General features: G+C 42.1%; 1 protein-coding gene across 1 annotated transcript in view; it reads right to left on the reverse strand.

Annotated features, from left to right (window-relative positions):
- Nucleotides 1-12,561, reverse strand: part of LOC121539396 (grainyhead-like protein 1 homolog) — a 29,499-nt gene extending 16,938 nt beyond the window's left edge. Inside the window, exons 1-8 of the mRNA XM_041847871.1 lie at nt 12,417-12,561; nt 9,673-9,859; nt 6,581-6,660; nt 6,013-6,382; nt 5,289-5,371; nt 4,508-4,706; nt 4,119-4,230; nt 1,896-1,990 (exon numbers count right to left, since the gene is read on the reverse strand). Coding sequence (XP_041703805.1) covers nt 1,896-1,990; nt 4,119-4,230; nt 4,508-4,706; nt 5,289-5,371; nt 6,013-6,382; nt 6,581-6,660; nt 9,673-9,859; nt 12,417-12,436 — 1,146 coding nt within the window. The 5' untranslated portion in view covers nt 12,437-12,561. The remainder of the gene's footprint in view (nt 1-1,895; nt 1,991-4,118; nt 4,231-4,507; nt 4,707-5,288; nt 5,372-6,012; nt 6,383-6,580; nt 6,661-9,672; nt 9,860-12,416) is intronic.
- Between the last annotated feature and the right edge of the window lie 3,195 nt (nt 12,562-15,756).

Below are 15,756 nucleotides of genomic sequence, written 5' to 3' on the forward strand. Positions count from 1 at the left end.
TATTCAAGCGCATTCCCACTTGTTCCACTCCCACTGAATTCTCAGGAGCAAAAAGATCTCTTTGTCTGGTTCCTTGTTTATGTACATGCTGTCTTCACTGAACTGGTGTGTGTCTCCCTCTTTTGGCAGACAGTGGTAATTACATGTTGACTCTTGGTTCTACTGCCAACCACTAAAACAAGGTTCCAGAAAGCTATTTCAATACATCGCTTTCTAGAGAAAAAACTATTTCAATATGCTTACTTAATATTATAACCACCTAAAAAAAAAAAAAAATACTGAAAAACCTTTACTGCAAGTTGCACAGATTTCATGTAGTTAGACTGAACTGTTAATTTATTGGTATAGTCACATAGTAACTATTCAGTAACTAGTTTTTGCAGTTCATTTTAAGCAGAATCTAACTAGTTTTCTAAATTAGATCCTTGGTTTAATCAAATAGTTACTTACCACTTTGGGTAACCAGCAGGCTATGTGGCTAACTTCATGTAAAGTCATGTATGGCGCAACATAGTCTCATGAGCTATACAGTTATGTTCCATTTCAACGTTTTTGCAATTGCTCATCTTCAGTAAAGATGATCTCATCGTGTAATGCTCCATTCTCATGATCATAGCAGAGTGTTCTGTCAAGAAGCCCAAATCGTGTCAACATTTGCGAAAGGCTGCTCCTACTCTGACTTGTTTCATTTCTGCCTTCCGACTAAACTGTGTGTGCCTAAGTTATTAAATCATCAGGGGGTACAGCAAGAGGAGGTAAAGCATATTTCACACACACACACACAAACATCCTTAGCGTGACACCTTACACCTGACTCATCTGTGATTCTAACAAACAGACGGTGCATACACACAGGTGATTATACACAGTACAAACACAAGGATGGACGTCCTTTATCCTATGGACACAGGCCTCAGGTCATGAGATGAGAAGATCCACACCCTGGTTATATGTGTGTGTGTCTCCCTCAGTGAAGACAACCAAAGAGCAAGGAGATTGAAGGGATAGATTAACTGTGGCACCGTCCTGTCTGCCTGTCTATCTGTTAGTCTGTTTGTGTTAGCATCCCAGGCTAACAGTAGAACAGTCAACAGTAGCAGTGTCATAGCACCACATGAACACAAAGCGCTAGCTAAAGCGTCTGTGAGATTGTCTGTTGACGCCATCCCTCACAACCCAACAAACTGGTCAGGGACGGTGGATTTTGTCTGTCACCTCGTACCCGGTCGGACAGGATTCCATCGCTAGCTGTCAAATCCAGTTCTGCCCCCCTACCGCGTTTCCTCATTCCAATTGTTAGGCAGTAGGCAAGTCTTAGCTCCTTAGGCCTCCCTTGTACGTGCATCACTGTAGCTCAACAATTGGGGTGACGTAGAATGAATTAAGAATGTGGCCTCGACGGCAGACAAACACCTACGTATGTACCTGTTCACTGCCGCCGACCTGTCTCTATGGTCTCTACGCAACCAAAGCACCCAAAACACTGGGACAATAAATGCCTTTATTCTTCGATCAAAACTCGAAGGACCACTTTCCATAATGGGCATTTAGAAGAAAACAAAGGACAAAGCGTGTGACGATCGCTTGCTGACAAATTGGTTTGCATCACCTGACACCTTTGCTGTGATGGCCAAAACACATCCTAACCTTCAGAGCAAGGGAAGGCAGTCTATTTTTGGAAGAGTCTTCAGTCGCATTCACACAGAATGTTTATGGTTCATTTTAAGATGAGGAAGTTGTGATCAGATACACCTAATCCTTCAGAAACACTTGGCATCATCGTCCCAATCATGTGTTGTAAGGGAAAAACAATTAGGTTTACAACTATCTTTCCATCTCCCTTCACCTTTTTTCTCTGATTCCTCATACCAAAAGGTATGTTTCCTATACCTCACCTTAGCCTCCTCATTGATGTCCCAGGTGAATGAGACGGCGTTGTAGGAGATCTCCTCAATGTTGCTGATTGTGTTGAAGCTCTCCTTGTAGTCAGCTGGGAACCATGGAACACATAATGGACTGTTAGTACAGTTAGCACTGACATAAGAAGCTCAATGAAGAGGCTGCTAAGATAAGCGCGGCGGTGGCTAAGTTATGAAACTAAGTTGAAGTATGGAGAGGTGGAAGGTTATTTTCATCTTCTTCTTCTACTTATTATTATTATTATTATGACTGGGCTGAATCAAAGGTCTTAGGAGCCTTGCATAAGAATTAAGTGAAGATCAATAGCTTGTATTAGATACAACCATTGAGAATGTGCTCCCACCCTGGTGAGGTCCCATCCCACATCTTAGTTGTTTGATAAACAAACAAGCTTTTTGTCCTCAAAGGTGTGGCTAAAAAAGCATGCTCTGTGGTATTGGTCTCGTAGTCTTGCGTTATTGTACTACCAAGTCTAATCCTTCAGAAACATTTTCACTCTGCCATTTTTTCGGAAATTGAGGTGCTTGTCTCCAAACTTCTGACCAATCCCATCAAATTCCCTTATTAGGCCTATAGCCCTATGCCAGAAACCACACTGTTTTAGTAGGGCACCTCTACGTTGCTGACTGACTACTTTAATCGAAAGCAAGCAGGTTGTCTCAACGCTCACCTTTCTCCCACAGTCCTTCCATCAAAGTCAGACTGCAAGTGAGACAATACACTTTCCTCCGTCAAGCAGAACTGAGTTCACCTTTCACAGTGTGTGCGTGCAGAGTAAGATTGATCAGTCTACCTCCAGAGAATTAAGCTGCTGTATTGTCCCGATAGGGAGCCACCATGGAGCTCAGTTGACACAGGTATCATTAACAAATAGGCAGTGGTGGAAAAAGTACCCAATTGTCATACTTGAGTAAAAGTAAAGATACCTTAATAGAAAATGACTCAAGTAAAAGTGAAAGTCACCCAGTGAAATACTACTTGAGTAAAAGTCTAAAAGTATTTGGTTTTAAATCTACTTAAGTATCAAAAGTAAAGTAATTGCTAAAATATTCTTTATACTAAACAAACCAGACAGCACATTTACGGATAGTCAGGGGCACACTCCAACACTCACACATCATTTACGGATAGTCAGGGGCACACTCCAACACTCACACATCATTTACGGATAGTCAGGGGCACACTCCAACATCATTTACGGATAGTCAGGGGCACACTCCAACACTCACACATCATTTACGGATAGTCAGGGGCACACTCCAACACTCACACATCATTTACGGATAGTCAGGGGCACACTCCAACACTCACACATCATTTACGGATAGTCAGGGGCACACTCCAACACTCACACATCATTTACGGATAGTCAGGGGCACACTCCAAAACTCACACATCATTTACAAACTAAGCATTTGTGTTTAGAGTCTGCCAGATCAGAGGCAGTAGAGATGACTACTGGCCTTGTCCCATATCCACCCACATTCTCACCCTCCTTCATCCAATCAGGTGTATTGTTATAAAGAGGTTTGTTAAGATTCAACCAATCAGAACCAGGATCAGTTTTTCCTTTTATATCATGAATAGGAGTATATGGACAAGGGGGACCTGATCATCGTAGATCTCCTACTAAGTTATTTATTTAAGGTGGCATAGAGATTTTGGCTCATTGGGTGGGTCTGTCTGCCTGCCTGGCTCCTTGGCTAGCTGGCTGCTTCTCCTTCTAGGTCATGAGACTTGCGCTGAGACAGAGACAGCATGTGACAGGGGGGAGGAAATGGAGGGTGATTGTTGCACAAAAACTCAGGGAACAACAGTGACTCGTGACAGTGCAGGATGGTATGGTAAGAAGAGTGTCAGGTAAATATGATGAACTGCATTCGTCACCATTCTGGCAGGACTTCTGGTGACTTTATGTGACATAAAAACTATGGCCTGATTTAATAAGCGTTTGTAATGTGAAGTTTGCACCCGTTATTTCCTAGAGGTAATAAAACATTTAAAGGTTCATGATCAATCTTAAAGGGTAAAGTAATTAATGTTTAGCCAGTTTTTTTTGTCTTCCCTCACTTTAGATAATAACAGTTGAAAACGTGTACTAAATTGTGCATCGCACAGTAAATTAGGCCTTTAATGTCTCCTTCAAGAGTTTGTGAGGACTAGTGTTCCATGTAGGCTTCAGTAGCATGGGCTCTTACCGATATCAAGACACCTCTGTTTGGCTGTATGCTGTCTGGAGTGCCAGTACTTCCAGTGCTTCAGCTGGTCGTCTCTGCACTTCTCCTCTCCGAACACCACCATCACCACACTCTGAAATGGTGCACACAATCCCAGGGACATCAATCGTGCTAGCTTAACTGACACATTCTACTTAACAAGCTCCTACTTGTTAGTACATTAGCTCCTATTAGCATAATAGCTACCAACTAGCCTAAGATTTCTCTGTTTATTCTGTCAAAATATTTACCTGATATATATTTTACATGAGAGACCTAGCCAAATGATCTGCACACAGACAAGGACCAATCTAAGTTCTGTTATTGACCATGAACTACTGTAGAACAACTAGCTAGCTTGGTGGTCTTACCCTGACTTTGCTGATGGGGTGGTGCAGCTTGCTGTTGTCCATCTCCCTGAGGCTGATGGGGTGGTGCAGCTGCTTGCTGTTGTCCATCTCCCTGAGGCTGATGGGGTAGAACTGGCCCTTGTTCAGGTACGTCATGGTACCGTCACCTGTCTTCTGGCGCAGCGACTTGGACGCCTCCAGGGTGTACTGAAAATTATTCCTAATCGGGAAATAAATAGTGACAAAACTATAGTAGGCTACATTTGTATTTTCCTTTAGGGAAAGCCTGAAATCCAGACCTGCTTTGTGCTGACATTCCACTCCTTGTACTCCGTGTCATATGTTTGGCACAAAACAGGTCTGGATTTCAGGCTAGGGAAAGAGTAGGCCTAGACATTAATACAGTTATGTATCTAGTATTCAGCTGGTGTTTATCTGGTATCTATCTTTATTCTAAACAATCTATCTATACATGTTTTCAGTATCTATGAATATACTGTATGTAAATATTGATATTCCTGTCGATATATATTTTCCACCTCTAAAATACATTGCAAATGTCACCCCTTGAATAGGACCACCCTCATCAGCCCCTTCCCATTGGTTTGATTATGACCCAAAATCCTCATAGTGTCACTGAGTCCCTGATAACATTATGTTTGGCATTGTAGCTTTTAAACTGAGGGAATCTGCTGACCCCCAGGTGACTGTAGTGAATAAGGTTATTCTCTGGAATCTCCTATCAGGGGCTGAATGGCGGTGTGCAAGCGACAGCGGGCGGCCGCCAGGCTGGAGGGCTTACCCCGGCACGGTGTCAAACACGCTGTATTCCTCTGCCGAGATGGAGGCCATGCGTAACTGGAGATCCCCTGGGAAGGAGAACACCTGTGGCACACAAAGAGGACAGAGAAAGAGGACAGAGAAAGAGGAAAGATAAAGAGGAGAGAGGGGCTGGATTTAGACAAGCATCCATGATGAGGGTTGTAGCTAGCGCTCTCAGGGGTTACAGGGAGTAAAGGGAGCCCTCTCTCTCTCGCTCTTAGTGTTTCTCTCTTTCTTACACTCTCTCGCTGCATCTTTACCATTCTTTTTCTCTGTTACACTCTCTCGCTCCCTCTCTGAAGTGGAAACAAACCACTTCTCATCCTTCCCTCCTTCTCTCCTTCCCTCGCTCCTTCCTCTGCTCCCTGTGTGAAGGGGGTTGTGTTGGGTTATCCCTTTCCAAGGTAATCCCCCTCCAGGTTAAATGGAGAGAGAGAGAGAAAGGCCTGGGCTATTGTAGGTGGGAAATAGTACAGCACTTTATTGTGTGAGCTAGACAATGGCATAATAACACGCTGGTCTGCTATTTTGGAATGTTCAAATAAAAGGGAGGGCTGAGACCCACTGTTATAAGCTCCAGAGGCTCAGGTGAAAGGGGTATTGTCTGACGGGAGAGAGAGATCTGAGAGTGGGGGTGTGGAGGAGGGTGGTGGGGGTTTTAGACTAGAGAAGAGGCTATTGGATCCCTGTTGTTGTGTCCACACCTCTTGGGAACCATCCTTGTAGGTCTCTGGGAAGGTGGAGTCGGGGGTACGAGGCTGGGTGCTAGGGCTGAACTGGCTGTGTGTGAGCTGTCTGGCGAAATCCGCCGTGTGGCTGTCGCTCTCGGCTCGGTGGTAGGGCACCATGACAGAGAAGCTATGGGAGGGCACCTCCATCTTGACGTTGGGGTAGTTGGGGACGGCGGCGATAGAGACGGTGACAGTGGTGTCCGGGGAGGGGATAAGGACCCCTCTCTTGTTGTCCTGGCCAGGCAGCTGGTTGGGCAGCAGGATGTTGATGGGGCCCTTCATGAACTGGATCCTGCTCTCTGCTGATGCCATGGAAGCTTCCTGCAGGGGGGCCATCAAGTGCCTGAAAAAAATAAAAATAAACACGGTGGGTAAAATGTCAGTTTATGATGAAATATCACAAGGACCAAACATAGACGGTGTGGTGAGGTGTAGTGAGGTGTGGTGTAGTGAGGCAAGGTGAGGTGTGGTGTGGTGAGGTGAGGTGTGGTGTGGTGTAATCTGCCCTCCCCAGTGGTTTGTAAAGGGATGTTATACCTACATGGACCTTTTGTTGGGATCCACATCAGAGCCCATTGACTCTGTCTTGGTCTGGGATATTGTTCTCGTCTCTCTGGGCACCTGCATGGGAAGGTAAACACAGCCGCTGTGATTCTGACCACATCCAATAGAACCATGTCTACACTACCGGTCAAAAGTTTTAGAACACCTACTCATTCAAGGGTTTTTCTTTATTTTTACTATTTTCTACATTGTAGAATAATAGTGAAGACATCAAAACAATGAAATAACACATATGGAATCATGTAGTGACCAAAAAATTGTTAAACAAATCAAAACATATTTTATATTTGAGATTCTTCAAATAGCCACCCTTTGCCTTGATGACAGCTTTGCACACTCTTGGCATTCTCTAAACCAGCTTCACCTGGAATGCTTGAGCACTTGTTGGCTGCTTTTCCTTCACTCTGCCGTCCGACTCATCCCAAACCATCTCAATTTGGTTGAGGTTGGGGGATTGTGGAGGCCAGGTCATCTGATGCAGCACTCAATCACTCTCCTTCTTGGTAAAATAGCCCTTACACAGCCTGGAGGTGTGTTTGGTCATTGTGCTATTGAAAAACAAATTATAGTCCCACTAAGCGCAAACCAGATGGGATGGGGTATCGCTGCAGAATGCTGTGGTAGCCATGCTGGTTAAGTGTGCCTTGAATTCTAAATAAATCACAGAGAGTGTCACCAGCAAAGCACCCCCACACCATAACACCTCCTCCTCCATGCTTTACGATGGGAACTACACATGCGGAGGTCATCCGTTCACCCACACAACATCTCCCAAAGATACGGCGGTTGGAACCAAAAATCTTCAATTTGGACTCCAGACCAAAGGACACATTTCCACCGGTCAAATTTCCATTGCTCGTGTTTCTTGGCCCAAGCAAGTCTCTCTTCTTCTTATTGGTGTCCTTAATTAGTGGTTTCTTTGCAGCAATTCGACCATGAAGGCCTGATTCATACACTCCCCTCTGAACAGTTGATGTTGAGATGTGTCTGTTACTTGAACTCTGTGAAGCATTTATTTGGGATGCAATTTCTGAGGCTGGTAACTCCAATGAACTTATCCTCTGCAGCAGAGGTAACTCTGGGTCTTCCATTCCTGTGGCGGTCCTCATGAGAGCCAGTTTCATCATAGCGCTTGATGGTTTTTGCGACTGCACTTTAAGAAACTTAAAAAGTTATTGTAATTTTCCGTATTGACTGACCTTCATGTATTAAAGTAATGATGGACTGTCGTTTCTCTTTGCTTATTTGAGCTGTTCTTGCCATAATATGGACTTGGTATTTTACCAAATAGGGCCATCTTCTATATACCCTCCCCTACCTTGTCACAACACAACTGATTGGCTCAAATGCATTAAGAAGGAAAGAAATTTCCACAAATTAACTTTTAAGAAGGCACACCTGTTAATTGAAATGCATTCCAGGTGACTACCTCATGAAGCTGGTTGAGAGAATGCCAAGAGTGTGCAAAGCTGTCATCAAGGCAAATGGTGGCTATTTGAAGCACTTTTTTGGTTACTACATGATTCCATATGTGTTATTTCGTAGTTCTGATGTCTTCACTATTATTCTACAATGTCGAAAATAGTAAAAATAAAGCAAAACCCTTGAATGAGTAGGTGTTCTAAAACTTTTGACCGGTAGTGTACATAGACAACTCTATTAGTTGTTGCTGCTTCACAGATGCAGGTAGTAAAGCTAATTCAGTCATGACTAAGAGGCAATAGTACTAAGACCTCACAGCTATTACTTCAATGAGTTTCTCCAACGTGGTTTATCTCTATGGCTCGGATTGTTGTGGTATGGTGTCGTAATAACTGTGGGAATAACATGGCTCCTGTATCAGTAATAGCATGGCTCCTGTATCAGTAATAACTGTGGGAATAACATGGCTCCTGTATCAGTAATAACTGTGGGAATAACATGGCTCCTGTATCAGTAATAACTGTGGGAATAACATGGCTCCTGTATCAGTAATAACTGTGGAAATAACATGGCTCCTGTATCAGTAATAACTGTGGGAATAACATGGCTCCTGTATCAGTAATAACTGTGGGAATAACATGGCTCCTGTATCAGTAATAACTGTGGGTGAACATGGCTCCTGTATCAGTAATAACTGTGGGAATAACATGGCTCCTGTATCAGTAATAACTGTGGGTGAACATGGCTCCTGTATCAGTAATAACTGTGGGTGAACATGGCTCCTGTATCAGTAATAACTGTGGGAATAACATGGCTCCTGTATCAGTAATAACTGTGGGAATAACATGGCTCCTGTATCAGTAATAACTGTGGGTGAACATGGCTCCTGTATCAGTAATAACTGTGGGTGAACATGGCTCCTGTATCAGTAATAACTGTGGGAATAACATGGCTCCTGTATCAGTAATAACTGTGGGAATAACATGGCTCCTGTATCAGTAATAACTGTGGGTGAACATGGCTCCTGTATCAGTAATAACTGTGGGAATAACATGGCTCCTGTATCAGTAATAACTGTGGGAATAACATGGCTCCTGTATCAGTAATAACTGTGGGAATAACATGGCTCCTGTATCAGTAATAACTGCAGAGGTTGTGTTGCTACTAGAGTAGCAGGCCTAGTCTATAAGGCTTGGCATGTTGTGGTACCTCAACAGTGTCATGACACCTATGGGTGAGCACAGCTCCTGTACCAGTAATGACTCAACTGATTCCTGTTTTTTTAGGCCACCTTGTAGTAGTCGTACCAGCCTGTAGTCAACCAGCCTGGGTCCTGTACTCATACCAGCCTGTATTCGACCAGCCTGGGTCCTGTACTCATACCAGCCTGTATTCGACCAGCCTGGGTCCTGTGTTACCTTATAGTAGTCGTACCAGCCTGTAGTCAACCAGCCTGGGTCCTGTACTCATACCAGCCTGTATTCGACCAGCCTGGGTCCTGTGTTACCTTATAGTAGTCGTACCAGCCTGTAGTCAACCAGCCTGGGTCCTGTACTCATACCAGCCTGTATTCGACCAGCCTGGGTCCTGTGTTACCTTGTAGCAGTCGTAACAGCCTGTATTCGACCAGCCTGGGTCCTGTGTTACCTTGTAGTAGTCGTAGAGCAGGCCCAGGGCGGCGGCGCTGTCCTCGTCCCCGTTGATGCTCATCATTGCCTTGGTGGCGGCCGTCAGGGGGTTCTCCAGGAACGACTTCCACGCCTCGTCTTCGTTGGTGTAGGGCCGACGCTGACCATAGCTGGGCTCATTCTGCAACACCAGGACCGGCCTCTTACTGGGGAGGGGAAGACAGAGAAGGGAGAAGAGACGGAGAAAAAGAGAGAGAGAGAGAGAGAGAGCGACGTTAGCAGGAGTGCAGTGACAAATGTCATGAAGGAAAGTAACGTGATAGCTGGATACAGTATATGTCAAAACCAGGATCTGCATAATTATAAGCTACACACAAAAGACAGACTGAGTTATAAATATTTAGTTAATATGGCCCTGATTCTCTAACTGGTTCACTTCAGATTTAGACAGGGAGTCACTCACATCAGATGGATAGGCCAGACTGACAGCACGTAAATCAACAGACGGTCAGAGCAACAATCACTGCATTGTTCACAACCGACTAACAGGTTGGCGAGATCAACAATGTCATTCTTTATCTTTCAGACGTGTAGTTTTATTTTTAAAGAACCTGTTTGGAACAATCATCGTCATCATCATAATCATAGGCCCTTAACTGACTTTGGCCTCTCTGTACTTTATCAGACAGTCAGGGCCGATTAGATACTTGGAACAAAACTGTATCTACCTTGAGAACATAGGCGTGAGCATACAGGATGAGTGATTCTATTAGAGAAAGGGACCATTATTACAATATATACATTTTTGGTACTTACAGTAAGCCTATGAGTAATTTTTACCAAGTTTTATTTCATAGAATGTGAGAGGGTGTTACAAAGAACACAAGCCCTACATTATTGAACAATGAGATTGTAGTATTTCAGTGAATTGAATATAGACTAACATGTATGGTGTAATTATATGTTATATACATGTGTATGATGATCACACAATTATTGTTTTAATAAATTGCCTTTATTTTTAACTGAATTATTTTACAGTCACAAACAGAGCCTTTGAGATTTTATTTTAGAACAATATTTAAAGTGCAAACAATGACGACATTTTAGACATAAAGGCTAGACTAGGCTTATTTCTTTCATTCCTTAAATATATTGTCTTAAATGAACAAACAAAACGCTATAGAGGCTAGTGTGAGATAAGAGACATATAGCTTTTCTATCCTCAATTCAGACAAAAGCATCTCCAGAGTGGCACAAACAGAATGTATGGATTTATATCCTCTGGTTTCCAAGCTATAGTTGCTACAGCAAATGATTTTATTCGATATGGTCAAGGCAAACTTATTATTAGTAATCCAATATCCAATTGTTTCACTCACAAAATGTTTCCCGGGTCGAATTGGGGCGTAAGGGATTTGCAACCCGATAGATCCGTTATTCACTGGCAAAAAAAACAAACGTAGAGGATATGCAATCCACTGTAAAACAAAAGAGGATAGCTAAAAGTTTTCCATGTGGAAAAAAAGCATTAAATTGGATACTGAAAAAAATATCTTAACCTAAATTGTTTTTCCTGAAAGGTTGAAGAGAGAGAAACCCATTTGATCTCACGGGAAATAGGCTGGCCTATGCAGTAGGGCCTAAATTACACATTACAAAATTGGGAATTATGAGATTAAGAAAAGAAAAAGCTCGTATTTATCCATGTAGGACTATTTTTCTTTAACAAGGGCCTATTTGTGAATATCGAAATATTCACAAATATTTTCTTAATAATAAAATTTAATATTGACTATCTCAATCAATTAAATAATTCTGTCAACATTAATTATTCGTCCAGTGACTATATGTCTACAATACAACGGAGAAAATCTTGCTTACATTGTTCCTCTGACTAAAGGGGCCAACGCCTAAAAGGTGTACGATTTCACTGGAGTCAACAGTCTCCTTGTCATTCCCTCAGAAACGGACAAAATACATTCACACATTACCACTCTGGAGCAAAGATAAAAAACCATACTAAAAATAATTATGAATATTTTTTCGATTAAAATTACATGTTCGATTAGAAATGCCATTACAACCATGGATTAGGGCAGTGGTTCCCAACTCCGGTCCTCGAGTACCCCCACAGCACACATTTTTGTTGTAGCCCCAGCACCTGATTCAACTCATTAAGGGCCTGATGATTAGTTGACAAGTTGAATCAGGTGTGCTTGTCCTGGGCTACAATAAAAATTGTACTGTTAGGTGTAGTTGGGGGGGTTAAGACGAATATCTTCGACAAACAAAATAAAGTCTAACCACATAACTGTGAGCCAAATCAAATAATGAACCGCCCATCAATAACACACTGGTTGGCAGAACGTTACTCGGAACAGGCGCCTGAACTAGCACGACAGGTGGAGAGATAGCCAACACACCTGTGCCGTGCAGGCTGGAACCCGACCAGAGAAACAGCGCTTGTAGCTGCTATAAGCCCCAAACGGCGCTTTCACTGATCCTAAGCACGATAAATAGAGATTGAATCACTAAGTACAATAAATAAGGAGATTGAATCATAGTCGTTTTGCCAGGCAGGCAAAAAGTCAACTTTCCCACAGTCCAGGAAACTCCGTTAGAATCCACCTGCGCAGGTAACCCCCCAAAAAAAGTCAAATATCGACGGGTCATTTTGCACCAAAGTTCAGTAAACTGTTAGAACTCTCAACACATTGATTTGGTTCTGCTGGACTTGCAGTGCTGACTGAAAACACTTACTTGTCATGATCCTGTGACATCTCGGTTGGTGGAACTGGACTTTCTAGTTGGTACTGTAAATCCGATCTGTCTACTTTCCCCAGAAAAACTCAAGCAAGATGAGGGCCACAGCAAAGGTGTCTCTGAACGAACGGGTTTTGTCGGATTTTGGAGTATAGCGTGAGAATATGTGGCCGGTTTTACCTGTGACAGGGCATCGGATTGGATTAGGCTACAACGCGGTAAGGGGCGGAGCCCAATAAGTCAATAACATGTGTTGGTACTTTGTATTGGTCTACCTGTGGGCTTGGTTAGGAGCCAGAGCATGAGCCAATGAGGATGACAGTGACATGGGACTGTGACAGAATTAAGGTTAACCTAATGTAGCAGGCGTAAAAACCGTGTCCCACGCTGCAATGCAGTGATTTTTGTGTTCTACTATCACAAATTGTACTATTGTTAAGGGTAAGAAAATGTAAATAATTATTAGGCTAATCATTTTGAATCCACCTGTTGCACTTTGTGTGGTCATAAGTCTGTGTGCGACTGGGCACAGTAAAATCATTTGGTTGCAAAAATTACTGTCTTTCCCTTAGAAGGCCCTTCACCATAGAAATATATATAACAACTATTGTGATGCATAATTGCCATGGTAATTTGGAATGTCCAGTCAATTAGCATTTTGGTTATGGTAGTAGTCATTCTACAGATTCAAAATGGGCCTAGCAACGTTTGCATTATGACAGCTGAATCTGCCACAGTAAATCTGTCATTCCAAACACAAAAACCGGGGGGGGAAATCCAAATCAAAACACAGCAGAATATAAAGTGTCCAGTGGCATGTAAGAGGACGACGCGCTTCTTTTGATCCTAAAATGTAACAATTTTAGTACTCATCACTGCATTCTCTACCAGAAAGTTGGTTGGCCCTCTTTCATGTCACGTAGGTTGATAATTGCTATGTTTTCATTTATAAAGCCCTTTTACAAAAAGTCCCACTGTACATAATAGACATACGAGTTACCACACCCGGTCTCAGGGATGGTTAATTCTGTAAATTCCTTTGGTCTTTACGGAGTTAGGTAAATCAGCTTTTAGTTTTGTTGCACCTTGTTTGTGGAACAATCTTCAACATGTTCTTACATTTGATGTTTTGGTGCCTCTAGGGCAATTCAGAAAGCTGATTGAGGACCTTATTACTGATGAATGTGTTTATTTTTTATGACCACGTTTTTCTTTCTACTTGCATTTTGTATTTATATTGATGTGTGTATTTTCTGTCATTTATGTAATTTAGTGCTCATCTGTAAAAGCAGCTGATATGCTTACTGTATTATAATATAGATGATTTATCGTTTATAATGGTTGGATCGTGAAATTATCCTATAAACGTTATAAACTAATAGCCTATTGAATTTATATTCCCGTGGCTATGCTCTTCCTTAGTTGTCTGTCAATGTTGTGCAATGTTATATCTATAGTTATTTGCCTATAATGGTTGGAATCCAACCGTTGGATCAAGAAATGATAGGCCTATGCTGCAAATGAGCTCAAACTAAACCATAATGGTGCAATCCATCTGACTTGACTTTTGATGATTGAATGTGTCAATGTTTTAAATATTGTTTGAATGTATTTATTTGTTAGGGACTGATAGGCCTACAATTATTCAATGTTTTAATTGTATATATCCCTAACATATTAGGCTGTTATCTACTTATTCATTATTAACTCTACTGCCTAAAACTCTTATAAAACATCTAATAATAAAAAGTCATAACAGTTTTAGTTGAAAGCCCATCTTTTATTTAAGCAGACTTTAACATCTCTACACTACCAGGGGTCGGTCGGGAGAACCAGAACGGGGCAGTTAGGTCAGGTAGGTTACCCCGCCTGTCTAACGCCTCCTGCGGCCTCCTCTCCTGCGACGCCGGGCCCTGGGGCGGCGGCGCCTGCGGACAGGGCGGCTGGATCGTCTGCGTCTTCTGGCCATTGTGATTGATAGATAAGACTATGAATGATTTTTAGACGGGTGGCGTCCCTTTTAATATGGCTGGAGGGTGCGGGAGTGACGTCATCATGGGATAAATGATGATGCAATAATGACAGTTAGAATTTTTAAAACGATTGTCTTCAGTGAGGTCATAGTAGCATTGCCAGGATGACGCAACAGTGATATTTTTGATTTAGCAAATTTAACCAGCATTCCGTTTCTTTGGCCTACTCAATGAAACCTGGTACAAGTAATCACTCAGGGCTTTATTTAATAATACTTTGGAATGTCAAGGCAATGAGCATTATGGGTACAAATCACAGCGGAATATAAAGTGGCCAGCCTGGTGTAAGAGGATGACGCACTTCTTTTCAGCATAAAATTAAGAAAATCAGCACACAATTGTAAAAGGTGATCCTCCCACAGCTTAGAATGCTTAGCATATTATAATAGGCTATAGATAAATGCCACATGAGCTTAGTTCAATTGTTGTACCCAATCAGAACCCAAAATATAAGCTTGTTTTAGTCCAATGTTTGTAAACAATGTAAATGTCAACATACACTGTATAGCGTCAAAACATGGGGTTCTATTCAATCCGTATTGCGGAAGTTCAGCGTTATAGCGTATTTCAAATGCAAAGGCAATGTTCCTGAGACTGTAAACGCTGCATGCCTGCTCAATCGAAAATAACCTTTAAATGTATATCACACAATCTGTAATGCTTTAGCAATACAGATTGAATAGAGCCCATGCTTAAAACTATAATTTTGATATCATGAATGGCCAGTCCTTGCATCCATAGCTCTGTCTATGAATTTGAGAGTGGTTACATTTCTCCAGGCCCATCCCTCAGCTTTTTACCAAAACAGAGGCGGGTTATCAATTTTGTTATTGTTAAAACTAAGGACTGTATAAGATAACCATCAACCTATAGAACAACTGGATGATGCTACCAATATAACCACTTAATTAGACTCCATGTTTATGTTTATATTGTGATTGATTGCTTTAACAATTGCAGGCAAGTTAAAGGCAAATCAGATTGTCTGGGGTCAAGCTCTCCAATGGCATGGATGGTGATGGGATATTTAGCAATTACCCAAAAATCTAATGGGAATTTGGGAGGGAGAGTTTGAGAGAAAACCCAGAAGTCTTGTGATTTATAAACAATAAACCAATACTTCCATTTATACCACTGTTGTAACAATGAATGCCTGTTATTTGGGTTTTTATTACTTTTATAATGGCCCATTATATTCCTGGTCCAACACAAAGTAATGAAATGTAAAGTGTTACTTAACCGTTTGCATGTCTTGATAACATGACAACTATCCACCATGTTGGCTCCATGCAGTATGGAATTTA

The sequence above is a fragment of the Coregonus clupeaformis genome, unplaced genomic scaffold (genome assembly GCF_020615455.1).
Source record: "Coregonus clupeaformis isolate EN_2021a unplaced genomic scaffold, ASM2061545v1 scaf0137, whole genome shotgun sequence".
NCBI classification, from domain to species: Eukaryota; Metazoa; Chordata; class Actinopteri; order Salmoniformes; family Salmonidae; genus Coregonus; species Coregonus clupeaformis.